Genomic DNA, 21646 nt, shown 5'->3' with positions numbered 1-21646 from the left:
CAAAATTGAGATTCCATTTTTCTCTTCTATTCAATGTCCTAATGCCTGATGGCTAAAACAGATATAACGCATAATCCAAGCATCTTTTATTCATTCACCAACCACAAATATGTGTCTACTATATGTCAATCATATATCAAAGAAAAAAGATAAAGATAAAGCAGATAAAGATTATTATTGTCATAGAACTGATATTCTAATGGGAGGGGATAAAGACAATGAAAAAATGTAGATAAATAAACTATGTAGTACAATAGAAGTTTGATAGGGCTCGGAGGGAAAACAAATTTGGAAATAAATTCGGAAAGCGGGAGCTGCTATTTTAAAAAGGCTGGTCAAGGAAGACCTCTCTGAGAATTTGACATTTGAACATAGACTTGAAAGAAGGAAGAGAGCCGTCTATGCAGATATTTTGGGGAAGGGCTTTCTGAGCCCTTCCTAATGTCCTAATGCCTGATGGTTAAAACAGATATAATGCATAATCCAAGCATCTTTTATTCATTCACCAACCACAAATATGTGTCTACATATTTGAGACTCAGGAACAAATACAAAACCTTGAGGGCTTTCTGAGCAGAGAGAACAAATACCCAAAACCTTGAGGTGCTTTCATAAGCTAAAACATTATGATAGACAATAACCTCTGTTCTGGAAATATCATCTGTAGGACACTGTGGTCAGTCATGCTTGTGTTTGAGAAACTGGGTCAAGAGGATGGGTCAGTGGCAAAGGAAGTTGATCATGAAGATGCAGAGTCTGGACTTTGTGCCACGTGAGTAAAGTTTCAAGGAAGAGAGAACATTTACAGAAGAGAAAAATATGCCACAGAGTGGGGAAGAAGAAAGATACCAGTTACCTTCAAAATTTAAAGTATCTTTATTTAAAAAAAAGAACATTTATGTAGCTTTCTCTATGTAACTCAAGAGGGATAGAAGTAGGAAAAATGAATAACAGACTTTACAGAGAGTTACAGCACAGAAATATAAAGAAGAGGTTTCTAATTGCTAAAGTAATTGAGAAATGAGGTAGGCCACTATTTGTCATAGTTGACTGTCATCAGAAGCATTTGAAGAATTTTTTAAAATATAGATAGATACCCAGTGCCAACTTTAGAGGTTCTGAGATTCAGTTAGTCTATGACTGGCCACAGGAATAGTTATTTTAAAAATATTTGTTCATTATTTTATATATTAATTTACAAAAAATATTTATAGTTGTGTAAAAAAATATTCCCAGAGAATTTGAAAACACAACCAGGTTTGAGAACCATGGGCGAAGATTTCTCTGGGCATGGTGAGCTTCTTACTACAGAAAATATTCAGGCAAAATAACTTCTTCCCAGCACCGTTAGAAAGAAAATTCCTGCATTAGGGTGAAAGGTCAGAATAGTTCGCCTTTAAGATAGCTTTCAACTTTCAGATTGCATGATTCTACCACATTATCAAACTATAATAATATCAAGCTGAGGTTGCTTAATCACTTCTTTCAGAATAATTCTTTTACTCATTATTTATAACAACTGATTATTTCAAATTCTATCCTAGCATGTGGTCATATAAACACAAAAAGAAAATTTGATTAATTTAGTATTGCTGCATGTATATTATATTTATTTCCAATTGTGCACAAGTGAATGGGAAGTGTTGGTCCTAATTTCTCTAGGTGCCTTATTGTTCTTTAATAAAAAGATTGAAAAAAATCCAAGCCTTCTCAAATTCATGTATATTTATTTTCTAGTCTTGAATGTGAGTTACTTGAGATACAGAGCATTCTCTGTTGCACTTTCAGTAAAATTTGAATACTTTTAAAGTGATAATAATAATAACTTTGAGGCAATTCACAGAAATTTTGAAGATATTATCCAAATTCTCAAGAGCCTGTGCTCTATGTGGGGAAGGAAGAAATGTACACATGAAAATAATATAAAACTATGTAAAAGCAAACACTGAATGGCAAGGTTAGAAAGCAGGTGTTGAAGTTCAAAGAAGGAACTTGAGAATTGGAATTCATCGCGAGAATCAAGGAAATTCATAGGAGATTGGAGGTGGAATCAACGCTAAAGGAATTGGAGCCCTTTTGAAAGATATACGGTGTTCTCATTTTTAAAAAGAGGAAATTCATGTCCCAGGGAGAGGATAAGAAAGAAAAGGGAATCTGTAATCCCTTCCAATTCTAAGATCCTATTAAAAAAATTCCAACATTATTTGTAGTTGTTGAATTGGATCAATTATTGAACTTCATTTTCCTATTGATGAATGGAAAATGGCAGAGTTGTATGTTCTTTTAATAATATATCAACTTAAAAATTTGGGATTTGGGAACAGCCATATCCATTTTTTTTAAATAACTAGTTATTCTGAAACTGTCAGTTAATAACTAGCTACCACCAAAGTGGTTAACTACTAGTAATGAGTAATTAATAACTGTTTAAATTTCATTTGAATTTTTCTATACTTGTTTAGATATATAGTAACTCATTTTACTGAATATTTTCCATTTGTATCTCTAGAATAGATCCACTTTCCAACCAACTGTGCTCCTTGGAGGCTGATTTGGACTCCATCAACAGGCTTACTGGCTCTTTGGCTTCTGGTTGGGTTTGGCCATTGCAGAACACCAGCAGATCAGAGGGAGGTAGGAGAGGGAGGTCAGGGTATGTGTTCCTCTGTCTGCTTCCCTGCAGGGTTAAGATGAGCAGAAGGTCACAGAAGGTCCCAACAAAAGATTATAGCTCCTGTCAGGTGGCCTTCTCCACCCAGCTTTCTCTGACTCAAGATTCTGTAACCACGCTCTACTCCGGGCCCTTCAGACCTAGGAGTTACAGTGAAATTCTGTTGTTATTAGCCCCAGGGTGGGAGGGGCTGTTCTATCCTTTCCAGTTTCCCTATACTATACCAACTCCTTTGTAAACACCACTTTTATTCAACTCTTCAAATTGCCCATTTGGAATACGGCATTGGTCTCCACTTGGGCCGTTACTTAGTCCCTCTATTCAAAGATGAGGAAAGACCTGTATATAAGTAATCAGAGGCAAAGAGGGTAAAACAGCTAATCTCCAAAGTCATACGCATTTTAAATCCACATTTCAGAGGATGAACTTTTGAGTGGCATATTTTTTTTTGCTTTGAGAGATTCTGACTATTCTTTAGGGTTTTATTGATTGATTGAGTGATTGATTGATTATTAGTAAAACTCTCCTGACAGCGACAAATCTGCCTATGCATAGAGGCTTGAGAACTAGAAAATAACCAAAAAATGTCCTATAAATCATTAATTAGTTGGATATAATCCAGTTTAGAAACTTATGTTCACAAAATATAGCATTAACATCAATAATACACAGGTATTAACACAAAAAAAGCTGAATGGTTTTGCTAGCAGTTAAATAGATTTTGTTTTTATGTGCCAAAGGTGAATGTACAGCCTTTGTCTATATTTTGCTTTTGAGAATTGATGCTCCAGAACTATATACGATCATGATGAGAAAGAAAAGAGACTGTACAGTCAGATCTTGGCATGGTCTGGCAATTCTTCCAGTGTGTTTTGGTTGAACTAATTGTCATTGAAAAGATATAATGATAACACTAATTCAGAGGACCAAGGAATGAAGTTTACCATAAGCTATTACTCATTGTAGTTTCCTTACGTGAATTACTGATAGAACCTTGAGTTTCCATAGCTATTTAGAAAAGTAGTAAAGCAACTCTTAATTAAAAAACAACCTGTTATTACTATTCAATTTCTTTGACTTAAGGAGACTTCACTGATTTGATCTAATGACATAAATTTAAAACTTATCTATTAGCTTTTTCAAGTATAACTTGGACAACAACTGAGATTCTTTCGGTTTTAAAGCAGAAGGCATTTCATTATTTGTATCTGTTTACTTACATATAGTATGATACATTTAATTGGGGATATTTTGACTTTTAATTTGAGCACAAAAAAAGGAGACAAAGATTCCCTATTAACTTTTGAGTGCTCTGATAACTATTACTAGTGTTTGCCAGCATCCAGCTTTTCATTTCTTCTGAGGTACACAGAAGATTATACTTTCTTGTCTCTGGAAATTAATTGTACCCATGAAATTAGTTCTGGCTAATGGTATGTGAACTTAAATTATTTGTATATTTTTTGAGCCAAATGATTCCCTGTCCTCCCACCCACACACACACTTCAAATGGAACATAGCCAATCAGTGACGTTCCAGATGGTGGTGGCTCCTTCTGCTGACCAGTGTTAAGCATTTTGCTTGAACAAGAAATAAATTTTAAACAATGAAATTTGAAGTTTGTTTGTTACCTCTGTACAATTAACCCTACGACAATGCCTATCTGAGAATGGTAGGACTCTTTTATTTCAGAAACAGTTACTAGACTTTTTTGAGGAGGTTGAAAATGAGGAAAGAAAAGTTAAAAGATGTTGATGTTACCAAAAAAATTTTGAAATTTGCCTTATAGTCTTAGTGACTATATAAAATGGTCTTTTACAGCCTTAGGAAAAGAGTGGATATAAGGAGATGAAAGGAATAGCTATTTTTAAAGGACATGTTAAAGGATCCAGTTATGAAATATAATGCAAACACAGTCATCTCTGAAAAGGAAATGCTTTTCTGTTGGTCTCAATAGCATAAGAGCTCGGGCTCTAAAATGCTAGAGGCCGAGTTGGTATGAATAGGTTTCTCATATCTCTTAAGTTAACAATGCGCTAATGTGTCAAATGAAACAAAGGGCTTCAGATCATTCAGTGAAACTCTCAGTAAAGTAATGGGTGTCAAGAATAGAACTAGGCTCTCCCAAATTTTGGTTCTCATCATACATATGTATAATTTACAATATACGGAGTTGTAAAGGGTAAAACTGAAATTCCTTTCTAAATTCAGGAGTTTGAAAAAATGTTTTATTTTTTCTTATGAAAAGAACCATAAATCTTTGCCATAGAGGAATTTTTAAAAAATTAAAACCAATCAGGAAAGGATTTTCTCACCAAAGCAGTTTAAACATTGAAACAGCTCAATGACTTAAACCAGAAAGAAAGCCACTGGACTGACAAACAGGAGACATTTGATGGATGTGATGGTTAATTTTATTTGGCAACTTGACTGGCCCATAGGGTGCCCAGACATTTGGTCAAACATTCTGGGTGTGTCTGTGAGGCTGTTTCTGGATGAGATTAACATTTGAATCAGTAGACTGAGTAAAGCAGATTGTCCTTCCTAATGTGGGTGGGCCTTGTCCAATCAATTGAAGACCTGAATAAAACAAAAAGGCTAAGAAGGAACTCTTCCTGCCTGACTGTTAAGCTGAGATATCAGTCTTCTCCTGCCTTCAGATTCAAACTGAAACATCAGCTCTTCTTGGGTCTTGAGCCTGCTGACTTTTGGATTGGAACTTATGCTATTGGCTCTCCTGGGTCTCCATTTTGCCAACTGCAGATCTTGTGACTCCTTAGCCTCCATAATTGCATGAGCCAATTCCTTGTACTTGAAGTGAACTTTAAGCAGTTGCAAAAGCAAAAATCAAGAATGTTCTGGGAATATCAAAAAGGAAACTGAAATAAGAAAGTAAATAAATCCTGATATATAAAATGAGGCAAAACCAAGCAGGAACTCAGAGCAGGATAAATCAAAAAAGGAAAATAAGGATTTTAGATAACTTCTGAAAGAGGCTGCTTCCTTAGTCCAGTACTTCCCATGTTGTTCCAAGATATGCTAACGGGAAACAAAATGTTAATAGTTATTTCATCATTAAAGTGATGCATAAGCAAATGCATTTGGTCAATGCAGGCTACAAATAAGTTAATTTAGTTTCTTTACTGCAGAATTCATAGAGCCTTAGTATGCTAATGACCAATGTGCCTCTCTAAGAATATGAATTAATTTTAAGAAAAATATACAAGATGTATTTAACCACAGGTAAATTATCCTCTGAGTTTTTATTTTAAGTTGCCTAGAAAAGAACAAAAATCTTTAAGCATTATACATGTTTTGGAACTATGTAAAGTAAGTGGGGAACATCCTTCTCTTTGTCTATGCAGTCCTGTTTTATTAAGTAACCATTGTTAAGTGTTTTCAACATATCTCAAAAAATAATATTTGATATTATAAGCAGCTCATAATTAGTAACTGAAACAATTAGACATGAATTAAATAGAAATTAAAAAAGTAAAATGGAAGACAAATCAAACTATATTAATAATGATATTAAATATGAATGAATTAAGCAATCTGGCTAAAAGACAAAGATTGATAGACTGAATAAAATGCTATCAACAAAAGACACACGTCAGAGTCAAAGACACAAGTAGGCTGAAAGTAAAAGGATGAAAAAAGATATACCATGCAAACAGCAACCAAAACAAAGCTGGAATGGTTATACTAATATCATTCAAAATAGACTTAAAAAATGTTACTAGAGATAAAGAGGAATATTTTGTAATATAAGGTGGTCAACCCTACAAGAAGCTATAACAATTATAAGCATATATGTACCTAACAACAAAGCCCTAAGTACATGAAGCAAAACATGTCAGAATTGAAGGGAGAAATACACAATCAATAGTAATAGTTGGAGATTGCAATATCTCACTTTTAATAAAGGAACAACTGGGTAGATCAACAAGGAAATAGAGAATTTGAACATTACAGACTTATAGCTATAGACCTAACAGATATCTACAGAACACTCATCCAACAACAGTAGAGTACACAGTCTTCTCAAGCACACATGGAACATTATCCAAGTTAGACCATATGCTATGCCATTAAATAAGCATCAATAAATTTAACAGTAACAAATTCATACAAAATGTCTTCTCCAATCACAATGGAGTGAAATTAGAAATTTATAATAAAGAAATTTGGAAAAATCTCAAATATGTGGACATTAAACAACACATTACTAAATAATCAATGGATCAAAGAAACAATCACAATTAGAAAATAACGTGAGACGAATGAAAATGAAGACACAACATACCAAAGTTTATGGGATATAGCTAAAGCAGTGCATAGAGGGAAATTTCTAGCTGCAAGTACCTATCAAAAAAGAAGAAAAATCTAAAATCAACAACCTAATCTTCCATCTTAACATACTGGAAAAAGAAGAGCAAACTAAAATCAAAGGAAGCAGAAGAAAGGAAGTAATAAGGATTAGAGCAGAAAGTAAGAAATAGAGAACAGAAAAACAATGTAGAAAAATTATCAAAATGAAAAGTTTGTTTGCTGAAAATATCAACAAAATTGACAAAGCTTTACCTAGAGAATAAGAAAGAAAACTCAAATTAGTAAAATCAGAAAAGAAAGAGGAGACATTACTACCAACCTTACAGAAATGAAAAAAATTGCAAGGAAATACTATGAACGCTACCCGCCAACAAATTAGATAACAGATGAATTAGCCAAATTCCTACAAAGTCATAAACTATCAAAACTGACTCAAGAATAAATAGAATATCTAAATTGATCTATAACAAGTAAAGTAATCAAATAACTTTCCACAAAGAAAATCCCAGGGCCAGATGGCTTCACTTTTAAGGGGTACTTAAGGGAGCATTAATAGCAATTCTTTGTAAGCTCTTTCAAAACATAGAAGAGGAGGGAACATTGTTCAACTCATTCTATGAGACCAATATTATCCTGACACCAAAACCAGACAAAGATATCACAAGAAAAAGAAAAAAAAACTACAGACGAATAACTCTTATGAGTATAGATGCAAAAATATTCACAAAATACTAGCAAATTGAATCCACCAATATTTAAAAAGGTTTATACACCATGACCAGTGGAATATATCTCAGGAATGCAAGGTTAGCTTACCATTCTAAGATCACTTGATGTAATACAACACATCAATAGAATACAGTACAAAAACCCTCCACGTTATCATCTCAGTAGATTCACAAAAAGCATTTGACAGGGGCCGGCCCCTTGGCTTAGCGGTTAAGTGCACATGCTCCGCTACTGGCAGCCTGGGTTCGGATCCCGGGCGCACACCGATGCACTGCTTCTCCGGCCATGCTGAGGCCACGTCCCACATACAGCAACTAGCAGGATGTGCAACTATGACAACTATCTCCTGGGGCTTTGGGGGGAAAAAAACCGAGGAGGATTGGCAATAGATGTTAGCTCAGAGCCGGTCTTCCTCAGCAAAAAGAGGAGGATTAGCATGGATGTTAGCTCAGGGCTGATCTTCCTCACAAAAAAAAAAAAAAAAAACATTTGACAAAATGTAACACCCCTTCAAGATAAGAACACTCAACAAACCAGGAACACACGGGAACTTCCTCAACACGATAAAGGGAATTTATGGAAAAAACACAGTTAACATCATACTCAATGGTGAAAGACTGAAAGATTTTTCCCCCTAAGTGGAGGCAGAAGACAAGGATATCTCTTTCTATTTCTATTCGACATTGTACTGGAAGTTCTAGCCAAGGCAATAAGGCAAGAAAAGGTAATAAAAAACATTCAAATTGGAAAGAAAGAAGTAAAACTGTATTTTTAGATGACATAATCTTATATATAAAGATCCCAACAAATCCACTCAAACATTATTACAGCTATTAAACAAGTTCTGCCAAGTTTCAGGATACAAGATTACTATCCAAAAATCTGTTGCATTTCTGTACACTAACAATGAACAATCCAAAAATAAATTCGGAACACAATTCTATTTGCAAAAGTATAAAAAATAATAACACATTTAGGAATATATTTAACAAAAGAAGTACAAGACTTGTACACTGAAAACTACAAAATATTGTTGAAAGAAATTAAACACAATCTAAGGAAATGGAAAAAATGTCCCATGGTCACTAATCAGAAGACTTAATATTGTTAAGATGACAATACTCCCTAAATTGATCTATAGAGTCAACACAATCCCTATCAGAATCTCAGCTGACTTCTTTGTAGAAATTGACAAGCTGATTCTAAAATCCATATGGAATTCTAAGGAACCCAAATAGTCTAAAAAATCTTGAAAGAGAAGAACAAAGTTGGAGGACTTACACTTCCCCATATAAACTTAAATCTACAGTAATCAAGACTGCATGGTACTAGCAAATGGATAGACAGAGAGAGCAATAGAATAAAACTGAGAGTCAAGAAATAAATCCTCACCTCAATGATCAGTTGAGTTTTGACAAAAGTGTCAAGCCCATTCAATGGGGAAAGCATAGTGTTTTTAACAAATGGTGATGTGACAACTAAATATCCACATGAAAAAAATTAAATAAAATTGGACCCATACCTCCCCTCATATACAAAAATTAACCAAAAATAAATTAAAGACCTAAATGTAAGAGTTCAAACTATAACACTCCTAGAAGAAAACACAGGAATAAATTTTTATGACCTTGGGATAGGCAATGGTTTCTTATATGTGACCTCAAAATCTTAAGGAACAAAAGAAAAAATAGATAAACTGGATTTCACCAAAATTAATACCTTTGTTCTTACAGGAAAACCATTAAGAAAAGGAAAGGGTAACTTAAAGAATCAGAGAAGAAAATTGCAAATTATAACTAACATTCTATACTAGTATATACTAGTATATTCTAGTATCTAGAATATATAAAGGACTCTTACAGCTCAATAATCAAAAGAAAACCCACTTTTAAAATGGCTAAAGGATCTGACTAGGTAATTCTCCAAAGATACACAAATGGCCAATAAATACATGAAAAGATGCTTAATATTATTATCTATCAGGGAAATGCAAATAAAAACCACAATGAGATACCACACTAGTATGGTTATAATCAAAAAGTCAGATAATAGCAAATAAAAATTGTTAGCGAAGGTTCCAAGAGAGCTTGGAACCTTCATATACTGCTTCTGGGAATGTAAAATGCTGCTGATGCTTTGAGAATCAGTCTGGCAGTTCTTCAAATGTGTAAACATAGAGTTACTATATATTCCAGCAATTCCACTTCATAACTCAAGAGAAATCAAAACATATGTCCACACAAAAACTTGTGTCAATGTTTTATAAATGTTCATAGCAGCATTATTCATATTAGCCAAAAAATGGTAACAACCCAAATGTCCATCAACCAATGAATGGATAAACAAAATGTGGTATATCCATACAATGGAATATTATTTGGCAATGAAAAGGAATAAAGTATTAGCATACCACAACATAGATGAACCTTGACAACATTATGCTAAGTGAAAAAAGCCAGTCAAAAAAGGATCATTTTGTATGATTATATTTTATGAAATGTCCAGAATAGGCAAATATATGGGCACAGAATATAGATTACTGGTTGCCTGGGGCTGGGCAGGGCAGGGGCTACAATCTTTATGGGTGATGGCTATGTGGTGCAGAATTCCTTTCTGAGGAAATGAAATGTTCTAAAGTTGATTATGGTGATGGATGCAGAACTCTATGAATATACTGATGCTTTCAAATTGTGCACTTTAAATTGATGAATTATATGATATGTTAATTACATACTGGTAAAGTTTTTTAAAAAAGGAGTTAATAAATAGTATGAGAAGAGAGACTTCTCTCTTTAAAAAAGTCAATATAAGTTGTTGTTTCTACAAAGCTCATTTTTTGTTTAGGCATGTTATACTTTCATTCTCATTAATATATTTAAGAGGGAAGGTGGATTAAAATGACCTAATATTAACTGCTATTATGTACAGACAAAATAAAACGCTGAGGTGATGTTAGTATCACGGTGGAGTGAGCTCTCCCTTTAGATTCTCCCCCCTAAGATACAACATAAAGGACATTCATATACGAACAGAGGACACTCACACAACACAAAAGACTTCTGAGAGACACACACAGCCATATATCTGAAGGTGGAGGTGCTGGATCCCCCAGAGGAAGTGGAAGGAGGTAAGGAGAGCTCATCTGCCTCCCAAATGGCAGTGACCCCAGGACTGTGCAGCACTCAGAGAGAGGGGGGATGGCGGCCTTCCATGGGAAAACTGTTGCTTTCCAAGTTCCCTCACAGCCCATGGAAAACACTGACACAGAGGTGACTGAACTGTTGCAGGGGTGTCTTCATCAAGTTAGCATCCCAGGAGAGCGGATAACAAGGGAAGAGTGAGAAGTCTCCAGGATACGGCAGGTGAAAGAAAGTGCCTCTCCCCCTACCCTGTACTCCAGCACAGCTGGTCGGCCAGAGCACCCTCAGATTGAAGTGGGCTCAGAACACACAGCTCTTGACCCCCACCCAGTGGTGGCAGGTGGAAGCTGTGACCAGATACTATCACAATGTGAAGACACAAATCCACTCCATCAAACAGTATGAAAAAATATATTAAATCTCTCAATCAGAAGGAAAATGACAAGCACCCAGAAATCAATCCTGAAGGCAAAGAAATTTATAATCTAAACAATAGAGAATTCAAAAGAGCTATCATAAAAATGCTCAATGAGTTACAAGAAAACACAGATAGACAGTTCAATGAAATCAGGAACTTCTTCACAAAAGAGATTGAAACTATAAAGAACACCCAATCAGAAATGTTGGAGATGAAAAACAGAATAGAGGAGATAAAGAAAAATCTGGAGTCTTTAAACAACAAAGCTGACAATATGGAGGATAGAATTAGCAATCTAGAGGATATGAATGCAGAAATTCTCCAGATGGAGGAGGAGCGAGAACTAAGACTAAAAAGAAATTAAGAAATTCTCTGAGAAATATCTGACTCAATTAGGAAATGCAACATAGGGATTATAGGTATTCCAGAGGGAGAAGGGAGGGAAAAGGAGTAGAGAGCTTGTTCAAAGAAATAAGAACTGAGAGGTTCCCAAACCTGGGGAAGGAGCTGGAAATACAGGTGAATGAAGCCAATAGATTTCCTAACTATATCAACATAAAAAGACCCTCTCCAAGGCATATAGTAAATTTGGCAAAAGTCAATGATAGAGAAAAAATATTAAGGGTAGCAAGACAGAAGACAATGACATACAAAGGAACTCCTATCAGGGTCTCAGCAGATTTCTCAGCAGAAACCTTACAGGCTAGGAGAGAGTGGAATGATATAGTCAAAATTTGGAAAGACAAAAACTTTCAGCCAAGAATACTCTATCCAACAAAAATATCCTTCAGATATGATGGAGAAATAAAAATGTTCTCAGATAAACAAAAGCTAAGGGAGTTCATGGCGACAAGACCCCCACTACAAGAAATGCTCAAGAAGGCCCTCATACCTGAAAAAAGAAAAAAAAAAAAAAGAGAAATAGGATACAAAGCTTTGAGCAAGGAGAAAAACAGGTAGACAAAATCAGAAAAATTGCAGCTCTCTATCAGAACAGGTTAGCAAACACTTAATTATAACACCAAAGATAAGGGGAAGGAAAACACCAAAAATAAATAAAACCTTGTCATTTTAACCACAAACTCACAACACAAGATGGAATAAGTTGTGACAATAATAACTTAGAAGAGGAAGAGGAAAGGGATGGAATAGACTTAGTCTAAGGAAATAAGAGGCTATCAGAAAATGGACTATCTCATCTATGAGATTTTTTATACAAATTTCATGGTAACTACTAAACAAATGATAAGAACAGAAGCACATATCATAAATAAAGAGAAGACTAAGAAAACCATCATAGAGAACTACCAAACTGAATTGGTAGTCCAAAACACACAGGACAAGAAACAAAGGAAATGTGCAAGAACCAGAAAATGAGCAATAAAAAGCAGCATTAAGCCCTCATATATCAATAATCACGCTAAATGTAATTGGATTGAATTCTCCAATCAAAAGACACAGAGTGGCAGGATGGATTAAAAAGTAAGACCCAACAATATGCTGCCTCCAGGAAACACATCTCAGCTCTAAAGACAAACACAGGCTCAGAGTGAAGGGATGGAAGACGATACTCCAAGCTAATGGCAAACAAAAGAAAGCAGGTGTTGCCATACTCATATCAGACAAAGTAGACTTCAAGATAAAACAGGCCGTGAGAGACAAAGGGGGGCAATATATATTGATAAAAGGGACACTCCACCAAGAAGACATATCTCTTATAAACATATATGCACCCAACACAGGAGCACCAAAGTACATGAAGCATGTTAATATCTCTAAAAAAAGATATTAGTAGGGGACCTTAAAAGCCCACTTACATCAATGGATAGATCATCCAGACAGAAAGTCAACAAGGAAATAGTGGACTTAAATGAAATATTAGACCAGATGGACTTAATAGATATGTATAGAGAACTCCATCCAAACACAGCAGAATACACTTTCTTCTCAAGCACACATGGAACATTCTCAAGGAGAGACCATATTTTGGGAAACAAGGCAAGCCTCCATAAATTTAAGAAGATTGAAATCATAACAAGCATATTTTCTGACCATAACGCTATGAAACTAGAAATCAACTACAAGAAAAAACTGGGAAAGTGACACAGATGTGGAGACTAAACAACATGTTACTGAACAACCAATGGATCATTGAAGAAATTAAAGGAGAAATCAAAAAATATCTGGAGACAAATTAAAATGAAAATACACCATATCAACTCATATGGGATGCAGCAAAAGAGGTCCTAAGAGGGAAATTCACAGCAATACAGGCCCATCTTAAAAAACAAGAGAAATATCTAATAAGCAATCTTAAACTACATCTAACAAAATTAGAAAAAGAATAAGAAACAAAACTCAAAGTCAGCAGAAGGAGGGAAATAATAAAAATTAGAGCAGAAATAAATGAAATTGAAACCCCCCCCAAAAAAAAAACAGTAGAAAGAATCAATGAAACAAAGAGCTGGTTCTTTGGGAAAAATAAACAAAATTGACAAACCCTTAGCCAGACTCACTAAGAAAAAGAGAGAGAAGGCTCAAATAAATAGAATTAGAAATAAAAGAGGAGAAACTGCAATGGATACCACAGAAATACAAAGGATTATAAGAGAATACTATGAAAATCTATATGCCAACAAATTGGATAACCTAGAAGAAATGGATAAATTCTTAGACACATAAACCTCTCAAAACTGAATCAAGAAGATATAAGAATCTGAATAGACCAATCACAAGTAAAGAGATTGAAATAGTAATCAAAAAAGTCCAGGACCAGATGGTTTCTCTGGAGAAGTCTACCAAACATTCAAAGAAGATTTAATACCTATCCTTCTCAAACTATTCCAAAAATTAGTGGAAGATGGAACACTTCCTAACACATTCTACAAGGCCAACATCACCCTGATACTAAAGCCAGATAAGGACAACACAAAGAAGGAAAATTACAGGCCAATATCACTGATGAACATAGATGCAAAAATCCTCAACAAAATATTGGTAAACCGAATGCAGCAATACATTAGAAAGGATCATACACCACGATCAAGTGAGATTTATACCAGGGACACAGGGATGGTTTAACATCTGCAAATGAATCTATGTGATACACCACATTAACAAAATGAGGGAAAAAAATCACATAGTCATGTCAATAGATGCAGAAAAAGCATTTGACAAGCCCCAACATCCACTTATGATAAAAATTCTCAATAAAATGGGTATAGAAAGAAAGTACCTCAACGAAATAAAGGCCATGTATGACAAACACAGAGCTAACATCATACTCAGTGGGGAAGAGCTGAAAGCCATCCCTCTGAGAACAGGAATAAGACAAGGGTGCCCACTCTTGCCACTCTTATTCAACATAGTAATGGAGGTTTTTGCCAGAGGAATTAGGGAAGAAAAAGGAATAAAAGGAATCCTAATAGGCAATGAAGAAATGAAACTCTTGCTGTTTGCAGATGACATGATTTTACATGTAGAGAACCCTAAAGAATCCATCAGAAAACTATTAGAAATAATCAACAAATACAGCAAAGTTGCAGGGTACAAAATCAACTTGCAAAAATCAGTTGCATTTCTATACTCTAACAACTAAGTAGAAGAAAGAGAGCTCAAGAATACAATCCCATTTACAATCACAACAAAAAGAATAAAATATCTAGGAATAAATTTAACCAAGGAGGTGAAAGACCCATACAATGAAAACCATAAGACATTACTGAAAGAAATTGATGATGACATAAAGAAATGGAAAGACATCCCACGCACATGGATTGGAAGAATAAACATAGTTAAAATGTCCTACTTTCTAAAGCAATCTACAGATTCAATGCAACCCCAATCAGAATCCCAATGACATTCTTCACGGAAATAGAACAAAGAATTCTAAAATTCATATGGGGCAACGAAAGACCCTGAATAGCTAAAGCAATCTTGAGAAAAAAAGAACAAAGCTGGAGGCATCACAATCCCTGACTTCAAAATATACTCCAAAGCTATAGTAATCAAAACAGCATGGTACTGCTACAAGAATAGACACACAGATCAATGGAACAGAATTGAAAGCCCAGAGATAAAACCACACATCTATGGACGGCTAATCTTTGACAAAGGAGCCAAGAACATACAACGGAGAAAGGAAAGTCTCTTCAATAAATGATACTGGGAAAACTAGACACCCGTATGCAAAAGAATGAAAGTAGACCATTATCTTTCGCCATACACAAAAATTAACTCAAAATGGATCACAGACTTGAGGGTAAGACCTGAAACTATAAAACTCCTAGAAGAAAATATAGGCAGTACACTCTTTGACATTGGTCTTAGAGGGATAGTTTTGAATTCCTTGTATACACAGACAAAGGAAACCAAAGAAAAAATAAACAAGTGGGACTTTATCAGAGCTTCTGCAAGGCAAAGGAAAACAGGATCAAAAGGAAAAGACAACCCACCAGCTGGGAGAAAATATTTGCAAATCATATATCCGACAAGAGGTTAATCTCCATAATATATACAGAACTCACACAACTGAACAACAAAAAACAAACAACCAATCAAAAAATAGGCAAAGGATATGAACAAACATTTTTCTAAGGAAGATATACAGATGGCCAATAGGCACATGAAAAGATGTTCAACGTCACTAATTATCAGGGAAATACAAACCAAAACTACACTAAAGTATCACCTTACACTCATTAGAATGGCTATAATCACCAAGACAAAAAATAACAAATGTTGGAGAGGTTGTGGAGAAAAGGGAACCCTCATACACTACTAGTGAGAATGCAAACTGGTGCAGCCTCTATGCAAAACAGTATGGAGATTGCTCAAAAAATTAAAAATAGAAATACCATATGACCCAGCTACCCCACAACTGGGTATTTATCCAAAGAACTTGAAATCAACAATCCAAAGGGATTTATCCACCCCTATGTTCATTGCAGCATTATTCACTATAGCCAAGATGTGGAAGCAACTCAAGCATCCATCAATTGATGATTGGATAAAGAAGACATGGTGTGTATATATATATATATATATATACACACACACACACACACACACAATGGAATACTACTCAGCCAAAAAAAAGACAAAGTTGTCCCATTTGCAACAACATGGATGGACCTGGAGGGTATTCTGTTAAGTGAAATAAGCCAGAGAGAGAAAGACAAACACCCTATGATTTCACTCATATGTGGAAGATAGCCTAACACATGGACAGAGAGAACAGTTTGGTAGTTACCAGGGGCAAGGGGGTTGTGGGGTGGACACAAGGGGTAAAGGGGTGCATTTATATGGTGACTGACAAACAATAATGTACAACTGAAATTTCACAATGTTATTAACTATTATGACCTCAATTAAAAAAAATAAAATGCTAAAAAAATGGCAAGCAAAGCATTTGAGAGCCGAAGTGCACTTTGGTGAGCTAATTTAACAAGCCACCTGCATTCTCTCATTTTGTAAATGAAGATTTAGCTATGATTATCTTTTCGTTAAGCTTGGTGGGTTCTTTCCTGCCTAGTTTTATCATAATTTTGCCATTTATATTAGGTGATGGTTAAGCATTGTTAAAATGGCATAGTAGATCTCTTCGTTCTTAAATCCGTAAGCCTTACAGAATTAGCACTGTGACACCATTGCATCAAACTATTTAGCTAAAATAAGATGCATTGAAATATAAACAATTTACCCTATCATTTTCTATTCTAATTTTATATTGAGAATCTTCATAGTAAAAGGAAAGTCTCAGGTGAAAGTAGTCCTTTTCACGATTAAATATGTTTCCCTTCTGTCCATTAATTTTCATTTCATTCCACAAGCATTGACTAGTTCTTTTCTCCTATTACCCTGCACTGTGTACTGTTAGGTGGGGGCAGGAGGCAGTGGGGGGAGGGGCTCACTTGAGAGTCATTTTTGTTGAACAGAAGCATAATCTTGTATGAGGAGGGAACGAGCATTTGACCACTTATTAAGGGAAGACATCATGCCCGGTGCTTTATATATGGTATTAAGTCCTCACAACAACCCTCTATTACAGATTTTATTATTACCATTCAATAGTGGAAAAATCTGAACTTAGGGAAGGTGAACACTTTGCTGAAGTCACAGAGTTAGCTTTATAAATAGGGATCTAAATGTCTGTCTCTCTCCAAAGCTTATTCTCTTTCTCTACTAGTGTGTTCTATGCCTTATGCCTGCTGTGGCAGAGCATGCAGCTTCCTTTGGTAGGATTTGCTGCACTGTCTTTCTGGGTCAACCAGATTTCAGAAATGAGAAAACCCTCTAACCTTTACCTACAAACCTTTTCAGAACTGGGGCATTTGACTCACACAGCCCAGTGCCCCCACAGTGACGTTTTGTCGTTATTTTTGAACAATTTTCTTAGAATTGCACTATTTCTTTCCCTGTTGTAAAGCAGTGCCAGTGTTTGCAAAAGCGTTTTATTATTAGCATCTGCCCTACATCTTTTAAATTCTCTTAACTGTTCTGTGAATGTAGGTTATTACCAATATTACTCCTTTTATGACTTTTGTTCTGTATTTAGGCAGCTGATTATGAAATCTACATATCAATGAACAATTTCTCTATGTCTTAAATGTTTGAACAAACAGAATGGGGATTGTGCAATGCTCTCAAGCTTTACACATTGCTCAACATGCCTCACATATATGGGGGATTGCCCTCTTGGTTGCAGTGTTATTATCATGCAGTACATACCACATTTATTATCAATCCTTCTCTTGCTTACTCCTAACCAAAGAATAGAATAAACAAAGAATAGAGCAATCAAATTATCACTCATGTGAGTAGCAGGAAACAGATGATACAGAAAAATTAGGCTTGGACTTTAGAAGACAGATTTTTATGGCTATATAAATAGGATTACTGGGCCGGCCCTGTGGCTTTGTGGTTAAGTGTGCGCGCTAGGTTGCTGGCGGCCCGGGTTCGGATCCCGGGCGTGCACTGACGCACCACTTCTCGGGCCATGCTGAGGCCGTGTCCCACATACAGCAACTAGAAGGCTGTGCAACTATGACATACAACTATCTACTGGGGCTTTGGGGGAAAAAAATAAATAAATAAAAATTAAAAAATATATATATATAAAAATAAATAAATAAATAGGATTACTTTGTAGGAGATACGAGGAGAAAACAAGTAGGAGGTTAGAAGGGAGATAATTATGCAGTTTGAAGCCAATTTGTATTTTCATTCTCCCTGTCTTAGTGGGTTTTAATGCACTACTCAAAGGGTCAAGACTGTGTATAAATTAAATCGTGTGTAAAGGACAAGATTTTTGTATTTAAGCTTTAACCATGAAGATATCAGATACTTTCCTATAAGGAAAATCTAATTCTTTAGGGAAGGATAATTGGACCATTGACATTTTATCTTGCCTTTTTTATTTCAATATACGACAAGATAAAAAGATTTATGTCATCTCACTAGAAAAGCAATCATGAGTACAGAATCACACTGGGAAATATTTTGTTTTTCAGGTGGTTATCTGTCTTAACACATCTACCACCTGTTCACATTGTCAAAGGAAAATCACATAGTGTGTAGATTTACAGCTGTAACTTGGAAAAACTGTCTACATTCCAAAAGGTGAAGATACAAACACATTATTTCCCAGAATAATTATTAACTCTAGTGTTTGAGCTAAGATATTGGTCAGTCAGTTCTTAAAACCGTTAAATGATCTTCTTAAATGTGAGAGAAAAGAATTCACCTGGTATTAATGGGTGGTTTTAGCCAAGAATGATATCTGAAAAGAAATTGTTCAATAGAAAGTTAATGTCCAGTTCTCCAAGAGGGTGTTTAGTACGTTTTTTTTTGTTGTTTTTTTTTTTGGTGTATTTTTAACAAGAGATTATTTAGGTGATCTAGTGTATGGCCAAGTCCTTGTGATTTAAGGACTTTCAATCCAGTTAGTTTTTCTGTTCCTATCTTGTTTGTCTACCTTTTGGCCATCTCGTTAGCAACCTCACTTCCAGAGCGTAGGCGCAGAAGGAGATATGGCAGTAAAACATACATCTTCACTAAGCTGAAGAAACACAGGTTGAAGAAAGACCTCTGGACTTTATGACAAGCTACTCAGTCTTCCATTATTACAGATAACTGGAAACTATGATTACATGAATTTCATTTTTCTCAAGTCTTATCAATATCATCAGTTGGTTACATTTTCCGCCAAGATCTCATCAGATAATCTAACACTCTAGTCCTAGACGGGGATTCTAGTACAGTCTGTGCCTGCCCACATCTCCTTGCCCTAGGTCTACCCTGAAGGTCACCAAAGACAGGTCCAGGTGTTCCTGCATATTCCTATCTGAGAAATCTTTCTAGTATCCTCTGCGGCTAGGCCTGCATGAAGAGCTAGGAAGTTAATCCCTTAGGAACCACCCTCAGCTCCACTTTCCTTGCCATGTGGTGGAACAATTTTGAGTTGTCCTACACAGTCTCTCAGTGTCCCCAGTTGCCCACAGAGTTCATTATCTCATTAACATACTCTTATTTTTTTTCTTTCTTTTCTTTTCAGTCTTCCCTACTTCATCTTGCTTCCTAGATAACCTCACAAATAAACTTTTTGCATCCAAATTGTTGTCTCAAAATCTGTTTTTTTTTTAATTTAATTTTGTTTGGGGGAGGCACTTAAATTAAGGCAGTGATTCAGAAATTACCTTCTCTATTTGTATGAAATGGCCAGAAAAGGAAAATTTATAGAAACAGAGTAGATACGCGGTTGCCTAGGACTGGATGTGGGAACGGGGATTAAGCGTAAATGGGTATGAGAGATCTTGTTGGAGGAGGTAAAAATATTCTAAAACTGATTGATGGTGATGGTTGAACCACTCAATAAAGTTACTAAAAATCTTTGAATTGTATACTTGTAATGGGTAAATTTTATGTTATGTAAAATATACCTCAATAAAGTTGTTAAAAAAATTACCTTGTTTTACATGGATAGATAATAAGATCCAGAGAGGTAAAGTGCTCAACGCTGCACAGCACATATTTGTCAGAGAAAGGAACAGAGTTTCAGGCCATGTGATTCCTCTGATTCATTACTTTTGATTCATCTGTGGACTAATGATCTTGCTTTAACTCATTAAAAATTAAAGTACATGAAAAAAGTGAAAAAAGACCAATTAAACCAAGTATCCATACACTTATGACCCTAATTATAATAATCATCATTTATTTAGTGCTTACTTTATGCTAAATGGTTTACCTAGATTATCTCATTTAATTTCACAATGGGCCAGCAGATAGTTATAATTACTCTCCCCTTCTTACACTTGGGGAGATAGAGCTTGTGAGAAGAAAAATGATAATCAAAGGTCACATAACTCATATGAGGCCTAGTGGGAATTTATCCATGGTGGTCTGACACCAAGAGCATATGCTTTTAATTCCTCTATTATACTGCTTTTGCTGGTAACTAGGATTTATACCCCTTCTTACCACTCCCCATGACTAAAGAAAGAAAAAGCTCCATACCTCACTGTTGAGTTTGTTTATCTGCTGCTTGGTCTCCTCTGCTTTGATGAAGAGAACAGCAGCTCCAACCTCTGGGTCTGAAAAGTGACACACACACAGAATAAGAGCTTTAGGAATAAACCTTGTATTTGTGGATTTGGGCAATTGGAATAAGGAAGGAAGCCCAAACTACTACCTTTAACCTTTCCTGATGCCTGTGTATTGTAGGTTCTGTCTCCCCGGGATTGGACAAACTTCTACCACTCCTCTGCATGGCACCTGATATACCCTTTGGAACCAGGCACACATCATGGTGGTGGCTGTGACCACACTGCTTGGATGTGCCATGGCAAATCTCCCCTTCTCTGAACACAAGCACTACTATGTTCCAAGATGGCACATTCTCTCTTCTTTGACTATTCTCTAAAAATATATCAGATAGTGCCCAAGCCATGGAAAAGGAATGTTCTTTTCCTTCTCTCTTTCCTTTCCAAATATTGATTCCTGTGCCCATCAGAGAATTTTCCTCCCACCTCTATTTCAGGTGCTAATCTCCACTGCAGGTTTTCCGTCTCCTCCTGTGTTGCTCTAAAAGGTAATTTCTCCCATTTTCTGGTTTTCTCATCTCTACTTTTTCTCTACCTTACTGTTCCAAATACATTTGTTTCTGTTAAGGACAAAAGTGCAGATGAGTCACTGCTAGCTGGAGTGGAAAGGATTTTCTAGAATTCATTTATATATATATTTCATGATATGACCATCCTAATATTCTAATTCTGGTAAATTATGGGTAGAAAACTTGGTGGGAGAAGAAAGTCACTCAAAACAATCTGAAGTGGCAGGGTGGTAGGAGCTCATTTT

At 35.5% G+C, this 21646-nt stretch overlaps 1 protein-coding gene across 1 annotated transcript in view; it reads right to left on the bottom strand.

The window, feature by feature from the left end:
- KCNH8 (potassium voltage-gated channel subfamily H member 8) overlaps positions 1–21646 on the bottom strand; it is a 371503-nt gene that overhangs the window by 13323 nt on the left and 336534 nt on the right. Inside the window, exon 15 of the mRNA XM_058553749.1 lies at positions 20807–20883. Within this exon, the coding sequence (XP_058409732.1) occupies positions 20807–20883 (77 nt within the window). The remainder of the gene's footprint in view (positions 1–20806; positions 20884–21646) is intronic.

Source organism: Diceros bicornis, chromosome 2 (genome assembly GCF_020826845.1).
Source record: "Diceros bicornis minor isolate mBicDic1 chromosome 2, mDicBic1.mat.cur, whole genome shotgun sequence".
Taxonomy (NCBI): domain Eukaryota; kingdom Metazoa; phylum Chordata; class Mammalia; order Perissodactyla; family Rhinocerotidae; genus Diceros; species Diceros bicornis.
Note: the sequence above shows the minus strand (reverse complement) of the source record. Positions and strands in the feature narration are given on the sequence as shown.